Source organism: Rousettus aegyptiacus, unplaced genomic scaffold, assembly GCF_014176215.1.
Source record: "Rousettus aegyptiacus isolate mRouAeg1 unplaced genomic scaffold, mRouAeg1.p scaffold_m13_p_7, whole genome shotgun sequence".
NCBI lineage: Eukaryota > Metazoa > Chordata > Mammalia > Chiroptera > Pteropodidae > Rousettus > Rousettus aegyptiacus.
In genome coordinates, this window is record NW_023416310.1 from 22,786,707 (window position 1) to 22,802,037 (window position 15,331).

The following is a 15,331-nucleotide window of genomic DNA, read 5'->3' on the forward strand; positions in this document are numbered from 1 at the left end:
GTTAAGTACTAGGCTAGCGTGCTAACAGAAAATAAAGACTATTCAACTCAGCCCTGAAGCATGAGAAAAGATCTGATGTCGCATTAGTCCAGAAGGATGGTTAGTTGTGTCAGGCCAGGCAAAGGGCAGTCCAGGTGAAGAGAACAAGATGTTCAAAGAGCCTCAGGTAAGATAACACAGGTTGGGCACATCTGCAAATAGTGCAGTAAATCTAAAGGAAGAATTCAAGATATGGAGATAGCCACACGAAATGTCTAGTAGGCAGGTGAAAATGTAGGTTTTGAGACACCAAGAACACATCCAAATATGAAATGTATTTTCAACCTTGTCTTAGGTGGCTTAGAATCATCATTAGTGGATATTTTAAATGAGAATTGGAAGAATCTTACCTATCAGCTACATTGTATAACCTTCCACCTTCTCCCATTACTTCTGTCATACAAGGCCATTTCTGCTTAAAGTCAAAGCTGGTTTATATAATAACCAAAAAAGACTGATATGAATTGGAAATCCTACCTGGTTGCTATGTCTAAAGAGGGAAGCTCCAGCAGTTCACTGCCTTGCTTCAATGAGGACCCAATATGAGGAGAGCTTCTTATTCTTCAAGAAAAGCTCAAAATTCAGATTTTAGGTAATAGCTCCCACTTTTAAATATTGGCAACTAATTACATTAAAATTAAAACAACATGGTGCCAGCCAAACAAAATGCTTCTGTGGACAGATTTCAGCAAGGGCCGCCAGTGTGACAGAGTTAGACCTGGTCTACCGAACTGCTACAATGCTCTTTTTCACTGCTTCACAGGTCCCTCAATTGATAGGGTATGTTACTAGTTCCCCTGGGATAGGTGTTGCCTGCTTCTAAGCAAAATAGCCCCAAACTAATAGTGTTTTATGAGTTCTTTTGTATGTTTTTTACAATTTTTTTCTGTCTCCTCCCCATCCTGGATACCAATCAGGTCTAGAATCACTAAACCTACTCATCTTCTATTGAAAGCTAAGATGTCAAGTGTGCAGGTAAAGCAAAAGGAAATGAGAGTCTGAAGTGATTTCTAATGAATAAAGTATATAAGGCATATGTCACCTCTTTGGTTTTCTTTAAAACAGTATGACAGAGATGTGTGTGACTAGTCAAACACCTATGGGAAAAAGTCAATGATTTATATCTGAAATACATGAGCAAATTCTGCTAACCAAAGAGTTTCAACTCTAAGATGCCGAGGGGGACAGGGAGGACAGGGCAAAAGGGAAAGTAAAAGTTGCTGGCCTTTGAGAAATATCAGACACCTTTTAAAAGACAGTTTTTGAAAGGATAAATGTTTAGAGCAAAAGGTACATCCATCATCTCAACTCTGGGAAGAAGTAAAAATATTTTCAACAGATAACATGAAACATCTTTGAGCAACAAGAAACTGGGATTTACAAACACTATTAAAAGAGTAAAGCATTTTCTATATTTATAGAAAAGGTACAAGGAAAACAAAAAATACTCTGGTTGTTTTTCAAACACCAGTTCATTCAAACACCAGTTTCCGATGTTTAATGTATAAAGTCACAATGTTGCTTTAGAAGCTTTTAAAATGTAGCGATATTTCCTAATTACACTAAAACACTTGAAAAGTGTACATCACGGGGTATATAACTTTAGATAACAATGTAGCAAACTTGAAGAAACGTAGGTTAAAATTTCTAATCCACAAACCGAACGGCAGTAACAAGATTCTGAGACTTTAGAAAAAAAGAAAAGAAAAAAGAGTGGCATGTGCACCCGCCCGTTAATGGGAGGAGTGGGGGAATTCGGGGGAACGAAGAGTGATTACAGAGGGCGAGCAAAGCAGGCCATGTTCTTGCTGGCAGGCGAGCTCTGCAATTACTTAGAGCAGGCATTATGGCCCGAGCATTCTCAGCCCACTAAACCGAGCAGACTGGACACCTAAAACCGGAGGCTGACAGCAACTCCGGGTAAGACCGAGAAGGCGGAAAAGTGGCCTGCTTTGACCTCCGCTGAAAACTGAGGCTCCTCCAACTCTGGTCTCTGCATCAGAGGCAGGGCATTAACCTGTCAGTGATTGGATTATTCGGACAAACTCTCCCTGGCTTCCTGCAGCCTTCGCACACACTGGGTGAATGTCAACACCGAGAGCCATCGAGTGCAGGGGACCCTCTCGGCGTGCGCCGTCCTTTCTGGGAGGCGGTGAGACCGGGAAGAAAGACGGCCCCGCGTGCGCCCCGCCTCCCAGCCCTTTAGCAGCCCGGCCCGGCGCCCTCGCAGGGGCTGCAGCGGGGAAGCGGGGTCCCGCGCGCTCCTCACCTTTTTCAGCGCAGGCACTAGCAGCCCCCGCCACTTGGGCGCGTTCTCCTCGCTGAAAAACTCGTACGGCAGCTGCTGCGCCTGCATGGTGCCCCCGGGGCGCCTCTGGGCGGGGAGGGGGCGGCGGCGGCCCGGCCGGGGAGCCGCGAGAGGGCGAGCTCGCAGCGCGGAACAGGGCCGCGGCCCCACCGGACGGCCCGGCCCCCTCGGGGCGCCGCGCGGCCGGGCTAGCCCTGGAGGGGGGCCTGACGGGTGAGGCTCGCGCCCGGCCACCCACCCGACACGGGCGCCAGCCGCAGACAGCGAACGCAGCCCGGAGGCGGCGGTGGCGGCATCCCGCACCACCGCCCCGGGGCCGGGCCCCCCACCCCTCCCCGGCCCGCCGGCGCCGCCCGGGGCTGCCCTCCGCCGCGGCCGCCGCCTGCCCGCCGCGGCTACGCTCCCGGGCCCGGCCTGGCCCCGCGGCGGAGCCGGCGGCTGGGGGAGGGCGTGTGAGGGACGCTCCGGCCGCGGCGCCCGCTCAACGCAGCCGGGGCCGCGAAACGCGGGCCACCGCGGGCGGGGCGGAGCTGGGGCCGGGGTCTGGCGGGGGAGGGGAAAGGCCCGAGGTCGTTGTTGGGGAATCTGGCTGCCCTGAGGTGCCGCCGCCGACGCCGGTGTAGCACTGGCGCTTCCTACTAGCGAACTGAACCTGCTCGCTACTGAGCATGCGCCGCCGGGCAGAGCCAGTTCGCTCCGGGTTTTCCGGCTCCCCAGCGAAGGAGGAGGAAAGCGCCAGGGAGGGAGGGCGCCCCGCGGGGCTGTAGCTGCGCCCCGGAGGGCTGCAAGGGAGGAGCGAAAGGCCCGGGGGAAGACGAACCCTGGGTTGAGTGGGGCCTGTTGAGGTGGGGGATGGGGGTACAGGGGGCGAGCTACGGTGGAGCGGCCCCCGTTGTGTGGTTGGGCCGCAGGAGATCCCACCCCTCTCTTGGAGTCCCTGTGCCTCTCTTTTCGTAATGGGGTGTGTATGTGTGTACTTTGTTCCCGAACATGAAGATAAGGACTGCCTAGAGCAAGCAGTGTATAGTAAACAGACTGGACAAAAGATAGGTGCCTTTCACAGAAAACCTACTGCTCAATATTTGTCGGATAATAGAAGTAATTGCAGTGTTTACAGTCAGCCTTTGGACATCATCAAGAATAAAATGTGTAGTACGTATGATGTTGATTTTGTGTGTTTAAAATTCAATATGTTCACCTTTCAGACACACTTCAAATAAGAACTCCAGTAACCACTTATCTCCAGTGGAAATTGAGACCTCATCTGCAGCTCCCAAATCCCACAACACTTTGCTTGTTTAGAATGTTTTCTGTTGCTCTTGGCTCTTTCAACGAGCTAACAAACTACTGGAAGGCAGATCTTTTTCATCTGGGGCTCTATACAGAGTAGGCATATAGTGAATGTTTGGAATGCTAAGAGCATTGTCTATAAATCGCTCCTCCAATCCAAGGATGCAGGTGTTTGTTTATATAGTGGTACTGTGTGGCTGACCCATTATGGTTTATCATTAAGGCTTTTTTTGAGCATCATCTCATTTAATCCTCATAGCAATCCTATCGTTTTCATTTCACAGATGAGAAGACAACTTAGAGGACTACCCTGGGTTGAAGCTGATATTGTACCCTGCTATTCCAGAGAACAATACCCAGAATCACAGAGATGAGAAATGTTTAAGCAGTGGTTTTAAATATCCACAAAACCTTTTTGAGGTCATTAAGGTCTTAACGTCCTTTCCTTTAAACATGTACACGCATGATTTACATTAAAAATTCTGGTGTTCAGAATGATATTTTGAAAGTCATTCATAAGTCCTCTGAGTAAGAAGAGATAGAGGAACTAGTTTCCAGAAGAGTCGGGGGCAGGAGAAGGGGTCCTAAAGGAAAACATGTCAACCATCTTCAAATATCCAAATGACTGATACGGAAAAACCATATGTAATACGGTTTGCGTGGTTCTAAAGAATTGAACTAAGATCAGTCCACTGTCCCAAATTATTCCTTAGTTTCCCATCGTTGTTTTCAAACTTTTTACCATGGTCCACAAAACCTGTGTCTGGCTCCTGTTTGCATTCTCAACCTTTCTCGCTTTTTCTCAACCTTGGCTCACCACCCTCTGGTCACACTGACCTGTCTATTCCTAGAAAATACCAACTTCTTTCTCACCTCAAGGGCTTTCTTTCCTCTTCCCTCAGCCTGGAACTCATTCCGCTCTTATTCTCTTGGCTGGTTATAAATGTTACCACCTCCAAGAGACCTTCTCTGATAAAGCTAAGTAGTTCTCACCTATATATTTCTACTTTAAGCTTTGGCTTTTGTTTTGTTTTATTTTCCTTGCTAGCATAAATCACGGCTTCTAATTATTTTTCGTTGTTGGTCTATCCCAACTAGAAAGTAAACTCCAAGGCATCAACAATCTTTTGTGTTCACTCTAGTTCATCATTGTATATCCAGAACCTATGGTAGGTGCTCCATAACTAATTTCAAAGAAGAGTTGAATTTAAGAAACGTCCTGGAGGTCTACCTAATTAGAATTGTCCAAGAAACAGACGACCTTTGGGGGGGGGGGGGAGTGGGGGTGAAAATAAAATATGTACTCACAAATTTTTAAAACTTGAAATTTTCAATTTCAAGTTAAAAATGTACACTCATTCAGGACTTGATGACTTACAGGGTCTCTTGAACTCCAAGTCTTTGATATGATTGAAAAGGTAAACAAGCACTAGAAAAATGGATTTACGGCCTGGGCTGCACATGCTTTAACGTCCGAAGGAGGTTTTCAGTAGTATGGATGTTTTAGCCGCAGCCCGAAAGCAAGCTGCTTAAGTGATATTGCAGAGACTGGGCGCTTCTCAGCTGAGGCCTAAGGAGGGTGGTACTGGGCTCAGCTAAGGTCAGGGAGCTTTCGAGTTCCTCTGCACTGTTTGCCTATATCTCTTGGGATAAATCTAAACACCCATGGGTGTGCAGAGAGAGATGACGGTAGCCAGCTCAAAAACGTGCCAGTGAAGTCGCAAAACCCCCGGGACCCCTACGCGCTAACTACAGACTGCTTTCTCTCGGCGCAGGCGCAGAGGTCCCGTTCGCGCCCCTCCTGGGCTCTAACAAGCCTTGAACTAGAGCGGACGTGACGCAAAGGCGCGGGCCCAGACGGACTAGCCGAGACTCGAGGGGGCGTGTCCAGGAGGGCTAGACGAGTTCCGAGCGCGTCGCGTCGGAACCCCGGCACAGGAGGGGCGGGGAGGGCGCGCCGCTTGGCGGCGCGCCCCCTGCAGGTGGGAGTGCAGCACTACTCTCCTTTCCCCAGGCAGCAGGGGACGCAGCCACAGGGTTCTCCGTCTCGTGCAGCCACAATTATCTCTCTGAAGCAAACTTCGGATCCAGTTGCTCTCCTATTCACGAGCCCCAACTACCATCCCAGGATAAAGTCCAAAGTCCTTGGCTTGGTATTCATGGCCTTGCATAATCGGGACACGACTTATCTTTCCAACTATCTCTCACTCTAAACGAACTACTTTTGCCTCCTATAAACCCATTATTTCTCTTTCTTGCCTGTGCTGTTCCATATGCCCGTAATGCCCCTAACCATTTTTCTAAATTTCCACCTCGCTACAGCTTCACTTCACCACTCATATACATGCTCATCGTGTAACTCTTATCCATGCTGTCGCTCCCAGCTCAAATGCAACCTTCTCTCTGAAATCTTTCTCAGCTCCCTTTCGGGATTCCTACCAATTAAACTTCAGAGCCCAAAAGGCATAAAAAACAGCAGTTTAGGCCGTCAGCAAAATTATGGTCCTCTGTCTTCCAGCAGCATATCCTCCCTTCATGCTTCTCCTCGCCCTTTCTTCCCAATCCCTCCTTTCAATTCCACTTTTTCAAATAATATTCCCAGAGAAAACAGTGGCCGATAAAACCACTGGATTATTATCTCTCAGCATCTTTAATTAATTTCTTGATCCCCTCCCTCCCCCTCTATTTCTCTTCTCTCTCTTCTCTTTCTCTCTCTCTCTCTCTCTCTCTCTCTCTCTCTCTCTCTCTCTCTCTCTCTCGTCTCGACGGTGGGGGCCAAGGTAAGTACAGTTAAAAGTAGTTATCAAAAAGCTCTCCAAGATATTTGGAACTATCTGTGGCACTTCTTTTTCAGGATTCCTACAGAGTCCAATTTTTTTGCAAAAGTCTTCCAGTTGATTCTAGTTGTAATGGCTCCTCAAACTAATTGCGCCCCAATTCCTTGTAACTTTAATCAAATTCCCAACAGAGTTTGTAATGGAACTTGATAAACTGGTTCAAAATTGTATATAAAATAGCAAAAAACAAAAACAAAACAAAACAAAAACAAAAACAAAAAAAAACCCCACCTTGTTCTGTAAAAGAACAAGGTAGGGGAACTTGACTTACCAAATGTAAAGACTTATTATATAGCTGGAGTAATTAAACAATGTACTATCTGCACAGGAACAAACAAATCAATAGAGGGCTAGATATATAGAAGCTTAATTTATGACAATAGGCATTGCAGATGAGTGGGGAAAGGATACATTGTTCAATAAATAAAATATGAGCAACTGACAAATACATATTAAAAAATGAAATTACATCCCTAACTCAGATCCTACATGAAACAATTTCATATAGATAAAAGACTTAAATGTAAAAAATTTATAAAATTATGAAGAAAATAAAGAATACCTTTATGAGCTTTGAGTAAGAAAAGATTTCCTAACTAAGACACAAAAAGCACAAACCATAAAGAAAAAGATTAATAAATTTGACCTTATTAAAATGAAGAGCTTCTGTAAATTAAAATACTCCTTTAAAAAAGTGACAGGAAAGCCATTAAGTAGGAAAAGGAGTTGCAACTTACATAACTAAGAAAGAATGAGTAGTTTATTTTAGAGGAAATAATGGTGGTTAGCTATTCACTTCATTAGTAATCAGGAAAATGCAAGTTTAAACCACAATAAAATACTATTTCATGCCCATCGAATTGGCAAAAATTTAGAAGTCGAATAATACCAAGCTTGGCAAGGATGTAAAACAATTGGAATTCTCATCCACAGCTATAGGAAAATAAATGTGTATAAGCACTTTAGATAACTATTTCCTTGCTTAAATGATGAACATAGGTATGTGTAAACAAGCATAGATATATTTCCGTAGCATATATATCCCAGAGAAAGTTCCCCACTGCATTGTTTATAACGGCATAAACAGTAGAATTGGGTAAATAAATTGTGAAATACTATACAGCAACAAAAACAAATGAACTAGTGTCATACACATTTCAATAGACTAAATGCTTATGTGTCCCATCCCATTCATATGTTGAATCCTAATCTCCAAAGTGTTGGTGTTTGGAGGTGGGATTTTGGGAAAAGTGATTAGGTCATCAGAGTGGAGCCCTCATGAATGAGATTAGTGCCAGTGTAAAAGAAACCCCAGACAGATTTCTCAACCCTTCCACCATGTGAGTGAGTATAAGAGAGAAGATAGTTATCTCTGAGCCAGGAAGCAGGCTCTCTCCAGACACTGAATCTGCTGGTATCTTGATCTTGGACTTTCCAACCTCCAGAACTGTGAGAAATATTTTTCTGTTGTTTATAAGCCTCCCAGTATATAGTATTTCATTATAATAGCCCAAACAAACTAAAATATGCATCAACATAGGTGAATCTTTAAAAAATAACACTGGTAAAATGGAAGTGTTACCAAACCTCTAAAGGAAAAAACAATACAGAACATTGAGCAAGACACAGAAAACTCACTATGTAATTCATTATATAAAGTGCAACAAACAAACTGAGTCATGTGGTACTTATCATGATACACAACCTCCAATATGGTGCAATGAGCCTTACCACCTGGCATTCCTGCCCTGGTATAAATACTACTCCCACGCTGAATAGACAATCTTTTTCAATCATCAGTTTGCAAAATAGGATTTTGCAGAAATTACGTTTGTGGTTTCTGAGGCTTAGTTTTAAAAGACATTATGACTTGAGTCTCTCTCTTAAACCTCTCTTTCTGGGAAAAGCCACTGCTATGTTTTGAGGACACTCAAGCAACCCTATGAAGAAGACTATGTTGAGAGGAACTGAAGCCTCCTGCCATCAGCCATGTGAATAAATCATCTTGGAAATATGTCTCACTCCCCAAGTCAAGCCTACAAATGACTGAAATCTGGTTAGTATCTTGAGTGCAAACTTTTTTAGATTCTGATCCAGAATCACTCATATAATCCATTTCTAAATCCTTGACTCTCAGAAACTGTGAGATAATAAATGTGTGTTTTTGTAAGCCACTAAGTTTTAGGGTAATGTGTTATGCAGCATTAACAAACTAATACTTTTTATGGATACATACCTAAGTGGTAAAATTATAAGAAAATATTACCTTAATTCCAAATTCATATGGTGATTATTAAGGATGTAGAGATATTGAGAGATCTTTAAGATATATCATTAATTGCAGGGGAAAAAAATAGTGTAGAACAGTGTTTGCAATTGGAAAGTCTTTATATAAAGATCTATCGAGGTACTAGTAATGTTCTATTTCTAACCAGAGTATGTATTAGGTACAGAGCTGTTTGTCTTATTATTTTAAAATTTAAACACATACACTATTTTTTTGTATATGTAATATGTTACAAACACACTATACACAAAGGAGCGGTGACGGAAACGGCAAGCCAATAGAGAGCAAACTGGAGTCACAGACAATTCTAAATGGCTCAGGGACAGTCTCAGAAAAGTACTTAAGAAATAAAATCTAGAGTCTCTTGTGCATGTGGGGTCTCTGACTCATGTATGCAGGGTTTCCATATACGTGTATGTCTTAAATTTGGTTATTTTCTCTTGCTAAAAAAAAAAAGAAAGAAAAGAAAAGAAAAAAGAAATAAAACCTACCTGCTCTTAATTATAGATCAGAGTTAGAAGAGACTAGAAGTAAACATAAGTAGACTACAGTTTGAGGACAAACCATATGACACATTCGTACTGACTGCCAGTTTCCCTTTTTTCCTCTTCTCCCCAGCAACAAAAGGAGAAAGTTTGCAAAGCTTCTCAATCTCAGATACTAAGGGCTAGAGAGGCAACTGAAGAATGAAAATAGGAGCTACATTTTGGTCTGGAGTCAGGTCAGCCAATTCGAGTTCTTTATTGCTTTTTGTTGCCTTAAACAAATTACTTAACATTAATTAAAAGAACTTGTATAATTTGTGTCCAGGGGAAGTAACTTTATCAGTCAAGCACTCACTGTATAAAGAGCTCAACATCTGAATATGAGGAACCGTGATACGTAATTCAAAGATACTCAAAGGTTAACTTAAAAAATAATTTGACATTTAAATTTTCAAATAAGTAATATATTCATATGATTCAAAAAGTGTCTTTTTCACCTTACCCACCAGCTGTGGTGCTTTTACCATATTCCCTAACAGGTAGTAATGTTTATTAGTTTCTTATATTTTCCTCCAGAGTTTCTTGATGCAAGCACAAATATAATTTTTAACAGAAAAGTTTCAAAAACAGTACAAAAATTCCTATGTACCTTGCAGAGTCACAAATATTTAACATTTTGCCATATTTGCTATCTCATTTCCTCTGTCTTTCTCTGTCTCCGTCCTTGTCTCTACATACATACACATATACATACATACATACATACATACACATACACGCACACACACACACACAAGTAATTTCTTCAGAATTACTTGAGAGCAGCTTGCACACATCATCCTCCTTCACCTAGATATTTCAGTGAATCAGTGTGCATTTTCTAAGAATAAGAACTTTCACTTACATAACCATAGTAAAATTATTAAGTTGAAAAAGCTAACATTAGTATAATACCATCATCTAATCTACAGCCCTTATTCAAATTTCACCAATTGTCCCAACAATAAGAACATTGTTGAGATTGTTTTTCCTGGTCTAGGATCCAATGCAGGACCATATACTGCATTTAGTTTTCATGTCTCTTTAGTCTCCTTTAATCTGGAATAGTTCCTCAGTCTGTCTTTGTCTTTTATGGTGTTGACATTTCTTAAAATGACAGGCCATTTTGTTTTATAATATCCCTCAATTTGGGTTTGTCTGAAATTCTTCCATGATAAAATTCAGATTTTTCTTTTTCAGCAGGAACAGTACATAAGTGATTGTCCTTCTGAATATATCATATCAGGGGGTACACGACAGTTTGTTCCGTCATTAGTGATAGTAGCTTAGATTACTTGGTTAAGGGGAAGTCTTTCAAGTTTCTCCAACGTAAAATTATTTTTACCCTTTGTAATTAATTAGTAACTTCTACAAATATGTTATTTTTAAAAACAGCTTTATTGAAGTGTAATTCATATACTGTAAAATTCATGCATTTAAACTGTTCAAATCAATGGTTTTCAGTTATATTCACAGTTTTACAACCATCCCCACAGCCAGTTTTGGAATATTTTCATCACCCCAAAAAGAAACTTCATATTCACTAGCAGTCATGTTTTTATAGTTACATAGAATTGTATTAAATGCATGTACAATAATTTATCAGTCTCCTCTCAAGGGACATCGGTTGTTCTCCTAATCTCTAATTACAAATAGTGTTCAATAAGTGAAATTATTTTGCTTGTATTCAAGTATGTCCGAGGATAAATTTTCTCAAGAAGGATTGCTGGGTCAATGGCAAAATACATTTGCAACTTTGATAAATCTTGACCAACTAATTATTTAATGTTCATAATGTATTTTAGGGTGCTCGTTCAGAATGATGTGGTAATAATAAACCAAAGGAGAAACTTTTAGTTACTAATAGTGAGCATTCTTATTATTATTCCTATTACATCAGTATCTATAAGGACCCTCAAACAGTATTTTGAGTTTCTCTGAAGTCATATCTTATGCCTTGAAGTAGTAATGCCTTCTGAACTATAAAGGACTAATGATCTTTTTTATACTACTGTCTTATTCCATGTTCATTTAGTAAAGGACTTAACTTAATTACAACAGATACATTTATTCCACAATAAATCTGCTGTCGATTCTTCGGGTATCTCAATGGGCTGTTGACCCCATTGCGAGCACATTGATCTGCCAGACTAGTGGAGATACCTTAGATTTTATTAGATAAACACACATGACATACAAAATACCTATTTTATTCCAAGTGTACAAAGCAAATGATAGAGCCAGTCAGGTCAATTGGCCACTTGAAGACTGATATTGTTTACAGGTTTTACATTCTTATCATTTTTTAAAAATGAGAAATTGTAAGGAAGCAGCACATAATTTGTCATGTATGTAACACCGATGCTAACTCATGTCAGACATGGAGATGCTGTATAGCTCGATGCCGCTCAAGAAAGGACTCGATGCCCAACTGCAAGGATTATGCAGTTACCTCCTTTAAGTCTCCTTTAGTTTTTGATCTAAGGTCATATTCTGCTTGAGGTGGCCCCAATCAGTGATGCAGCAAGGTGGTGGAACAAAAGACTGGCCATTTCCACTCAACGAAGGACTCCTCTAATGGGGAGTCTCTGATCTTGAGCTCCCCATTGGCAAATCTTTTGGCAAATCTGTTTTGTGAGCTGATGGCTCCTCTGCCCAGTCCCGTTTCTTCCCCTATTCTTTCAGAGATGCTACAACTCAATAAGCCTTTTGCATCCTTAATTTCTGTTTCTGCTTCCCAGCAGACACAACTGATATATTTGTATATGAATATTGTTTTACGGGATATCAACAGGTATTTTTAATCATGATAGTTTTATATAAACATCTCATTCATTGATTACAGAAATACATCTATAATTTTTCCAAACTGATTTTTTTCATAATATATAGAGAAATTCATATAATTCTGAATCTCTAAGTAAAGAGCTTTCAGTTTACTCTAACTTGAGTTATGTTCTTTAAACAGAGTTTACTTATAAATATAGCTAAAGCACCCAAACTTCATCAGTTCTACTCCTCTTCTTTGATGCTTTTGACAGAAATAATCTCTTCATTTTTTGGTTAATAAACTACCAACGACTTTTAAAAAAGAAAGAAAGAAAATACAAAGAAAAAATATCCCATCACCCATTGTGTAACAGTTCATTTCCCTAAATCTTTGAAATTACTTATACATGCATGATTTATGAAGAGAATGCCAGGAACACAGTTTCATAAGGATTATATTAAAAGTTTCTCTCCCTGAGGCAGAAGCATTCCTGGTTCAGAATTGTTTTCTTCTTAACCTCCTTTGCCTAAAAATGAAAAAGTTTGCTTTGATTTATGGGCTGTATAGCTTTTGTATTCTTAACTCTAACATAGAAATTAAAGCAAACAAACAAACAAAAACAAGAAAAACTTGGAATGGAAAATGACAATAACGGCTAAAGAAGAACTGAATTTTAGTTTACTAAACCTATTTGACAAAAATAGGTTTTCTTATACTGAGACTTCGGTGAGAACAGTTCTTATGAAGTATTTTGCTATAATGTCCTTTTTAGTTGTTTATTGATTTTAGTTAGGAGAATGTGGACCATATTCTGAAAGTGAAACAGAAGGGGAAAGGACTGGAACGGAACCTGTGTGCTGAACGGGTCCGGTGCATTTCTTGTCAGTTTACGCCTGGTTCTTGTTAACTTTCCTTATTGTTTGGAATGGGCATTTTAAAACTACATTTCTACTTGATTAACGTTGGGTTAAAGAAAAAGCATTTTTGTGTTGTCTGAAGTCTGGCCACCTTATTTAATTCTTTCAGTAGTTCCAATAGTTTTCTTTTAAAAATAGTGTCTTTGATTCTCTGCATTTACAATTATTTTGTGTGCAAACTATGATGGTTTTGCCTCCAGCCTTTTCATAAAGGTGGGAAGGGTGGGACCCCTTAGCTACTCTGCCTTGACTAGAATTGGGAATGCTGCCATCTGATGTTGCAAGCAGCCGAATCAAGAAGTCATCTGCTAAAACTGATTAGCTGCTGCTGCAGCGACTGGCTCCAGATCTATGCCACCTCTTCCACAGCCTACACCAACAATGCAGATGCTCTGCTCACCTCTTCTCTGCAAAGATGACTCACAAGAACATTTCTGTGTGGTGGGACCCAAGTCACATCTTGAGCCCTAGCTACAAGAGAACCCGAGAAATGGAGTTTTTAAGTTTCCATCTGTGCATTCATTCTAAAGCATGCCAGTATGCACTATTGGCCACAGTATTCTTTAGAATATCTAGAAAGTTTCCTTTTTTTCTTTTTCTGAAATTGTGATAAAGTACACGTAACATGAAATTTACCACTTACCATTTTTAAGTGTATAGTTCAATAGTGTTAAGTATATTCACATTATTGTGTAAGTAATTTCTAAAACATTTTTTATCTTGCAAAACTAAAACTTATACCCGTTAAATAATTACTACTTATTTCCCCCCTTTCTCCCGGCCCCTGATAACCACCATTCTACTCTCTGTTTCTATGAATCTGACTTCTCTAGATAACAAAGGAATCATACAGCATTTATCTTTTTGTGACTGGTTTGTTTCATTTAGCATAATGTTCTCAAGTTTCATCTAATATTGTAGTGGATATCAGAATTTCCTTTTTCAGGCTGAATAATATTGTGTTGCATATATATATAGCGCATTTTATTTATTTATTCGTATGTCAGTAAACACTCGGGTTCTTTCTATCTCTTGGCCATTGTGCATAATGCTACTATGAACGTGGGTATACAAATATCTCTATGAGACCCTGCTTTCAATTATTTTAGATATATTCCCATCTTTCTATTTCCTTTGATATGAGAGCTTTAAAAAGGAAAGGGCTGCTGAATTTATCAATTCAGTCCCCATAGCAGATTATATTTTTTAGATGCCACAACATTTTCTCTCATCCTACATTCTTGACACTTTTTCCATTGAGTCGTGGAGTTTATATCCTCTCTCCTTGAACACGGGAACATCTTTGTGACTGCCTAGAGTAATAGATAATAGCAGAAGTGATACTGTGTTACTACCGAGGCTGGATTATTAAAATGTCATGTACTTCCACCTTCTTCTCTTGGGACGCTCACTCTTGGAACTCATCAGCCCTGCTATTAGAAAGAACCTGAAAAGGCTATGTATACATTTTCCACCTGACAGCCTACTGTGGTCTCAGCCAGCAACCACCATCAAGTGCCAAACAAGTAAGTGATGATGCCTCCAGATGATTCTATCCCTCAGTCATCAAGTCACCTCAGCCTTTCAGACTACCCAGTGAGGCTCTGGATATTGTGGTGTAGAGATAAGTGGTCCCTCCTGTGCTCTGTTCTGATTACTGACCCTTAGAATTTATGAGTATAGTAAAATGGTTGTTTTATGCCACAAAGTTTTGGGTGGTTTGTGACAACAGCAACAGATAACTGATACCATATCTAATGATACGATCATATGGTTATTCTTCTTTCATCTTTCGATGTAATATTTAAGTATTCATGTATTACTAGAATAAATTGTCCTTGCTTATGTCGTATCATTCTGTTCATAAACTTCTGGGTTTAGTTTGCGAATGTAATGTAGATTAATAATTATTATTTTAAAACAAAATTGGTCTTAACTGCCTCCTCCTGTGAAATGAAAAAGTAACCTAATTCATGTCAGAGGTGGAATAGATGTCCAAACCGCTCCCTTCTGCTTTCGGGGCCGTCTTCTACTATTTTTTTTTCTTCTCTCCTTACTTAGCCTAAACTTCATGATTATCACTATGATCACTCCCTAGGAAACAGTTACCGTTTCCTTGCCTCTCTCACTTTACCGCACTTGCTTTGCAAAAAAGTCTGGTCTCTGTTAATAGCATCCATCTACTAGTTCTGTGCCTGCACACGTGCACTCGAGATGTGCTAGAGAACCACACGATTGTACGGCTCGGTGTCACCTCATGATCATGGCCTCAAAAGGGCACTCGATTATCATCACTCAGATGTCTACTGACTCTCTGGTAAACTCTACATATCAATCTTCAGAATACTTAATTTACACC

The 15,331-nt window shown here is 40.6% G+C and overlaps 1 protein-coding gene across 4 annotated transcripts in view; it reads right to left on the minus strand.

Moving 5' to 3' along the window:
• Positions 1 to 2,999, minus strand: part of SOS1 (SOS Ras/Rac guanine nucleotide exchange factor 1) — a 129,769-nt gene extending 126,770 nt beyond the window's left edge. For 3 of the 4 annotated variants that reach the window (XM_016162194.2, XM_016162176.2, XM_016162167.2), the window contains exon 1: positions 2,309 to 2,998. In XM_016162194.2, the coding sequence (XP_016017680.2) occupies positions 2,309 to 2,395 (87 nt within the window). In that variant the 5' untranslated portion in view covers positions 2,396 to 2,998. Of the gene's footprint in view, positions 1 to 2,308 lie in introns of all 4 variants that reach the window. The other variant, XM_016162183.2, reaches the window with a different exon arrangement.
• Between the last annotated feature and the right edge of the window lie 12,332 nt (positions 3,000 to 15,331).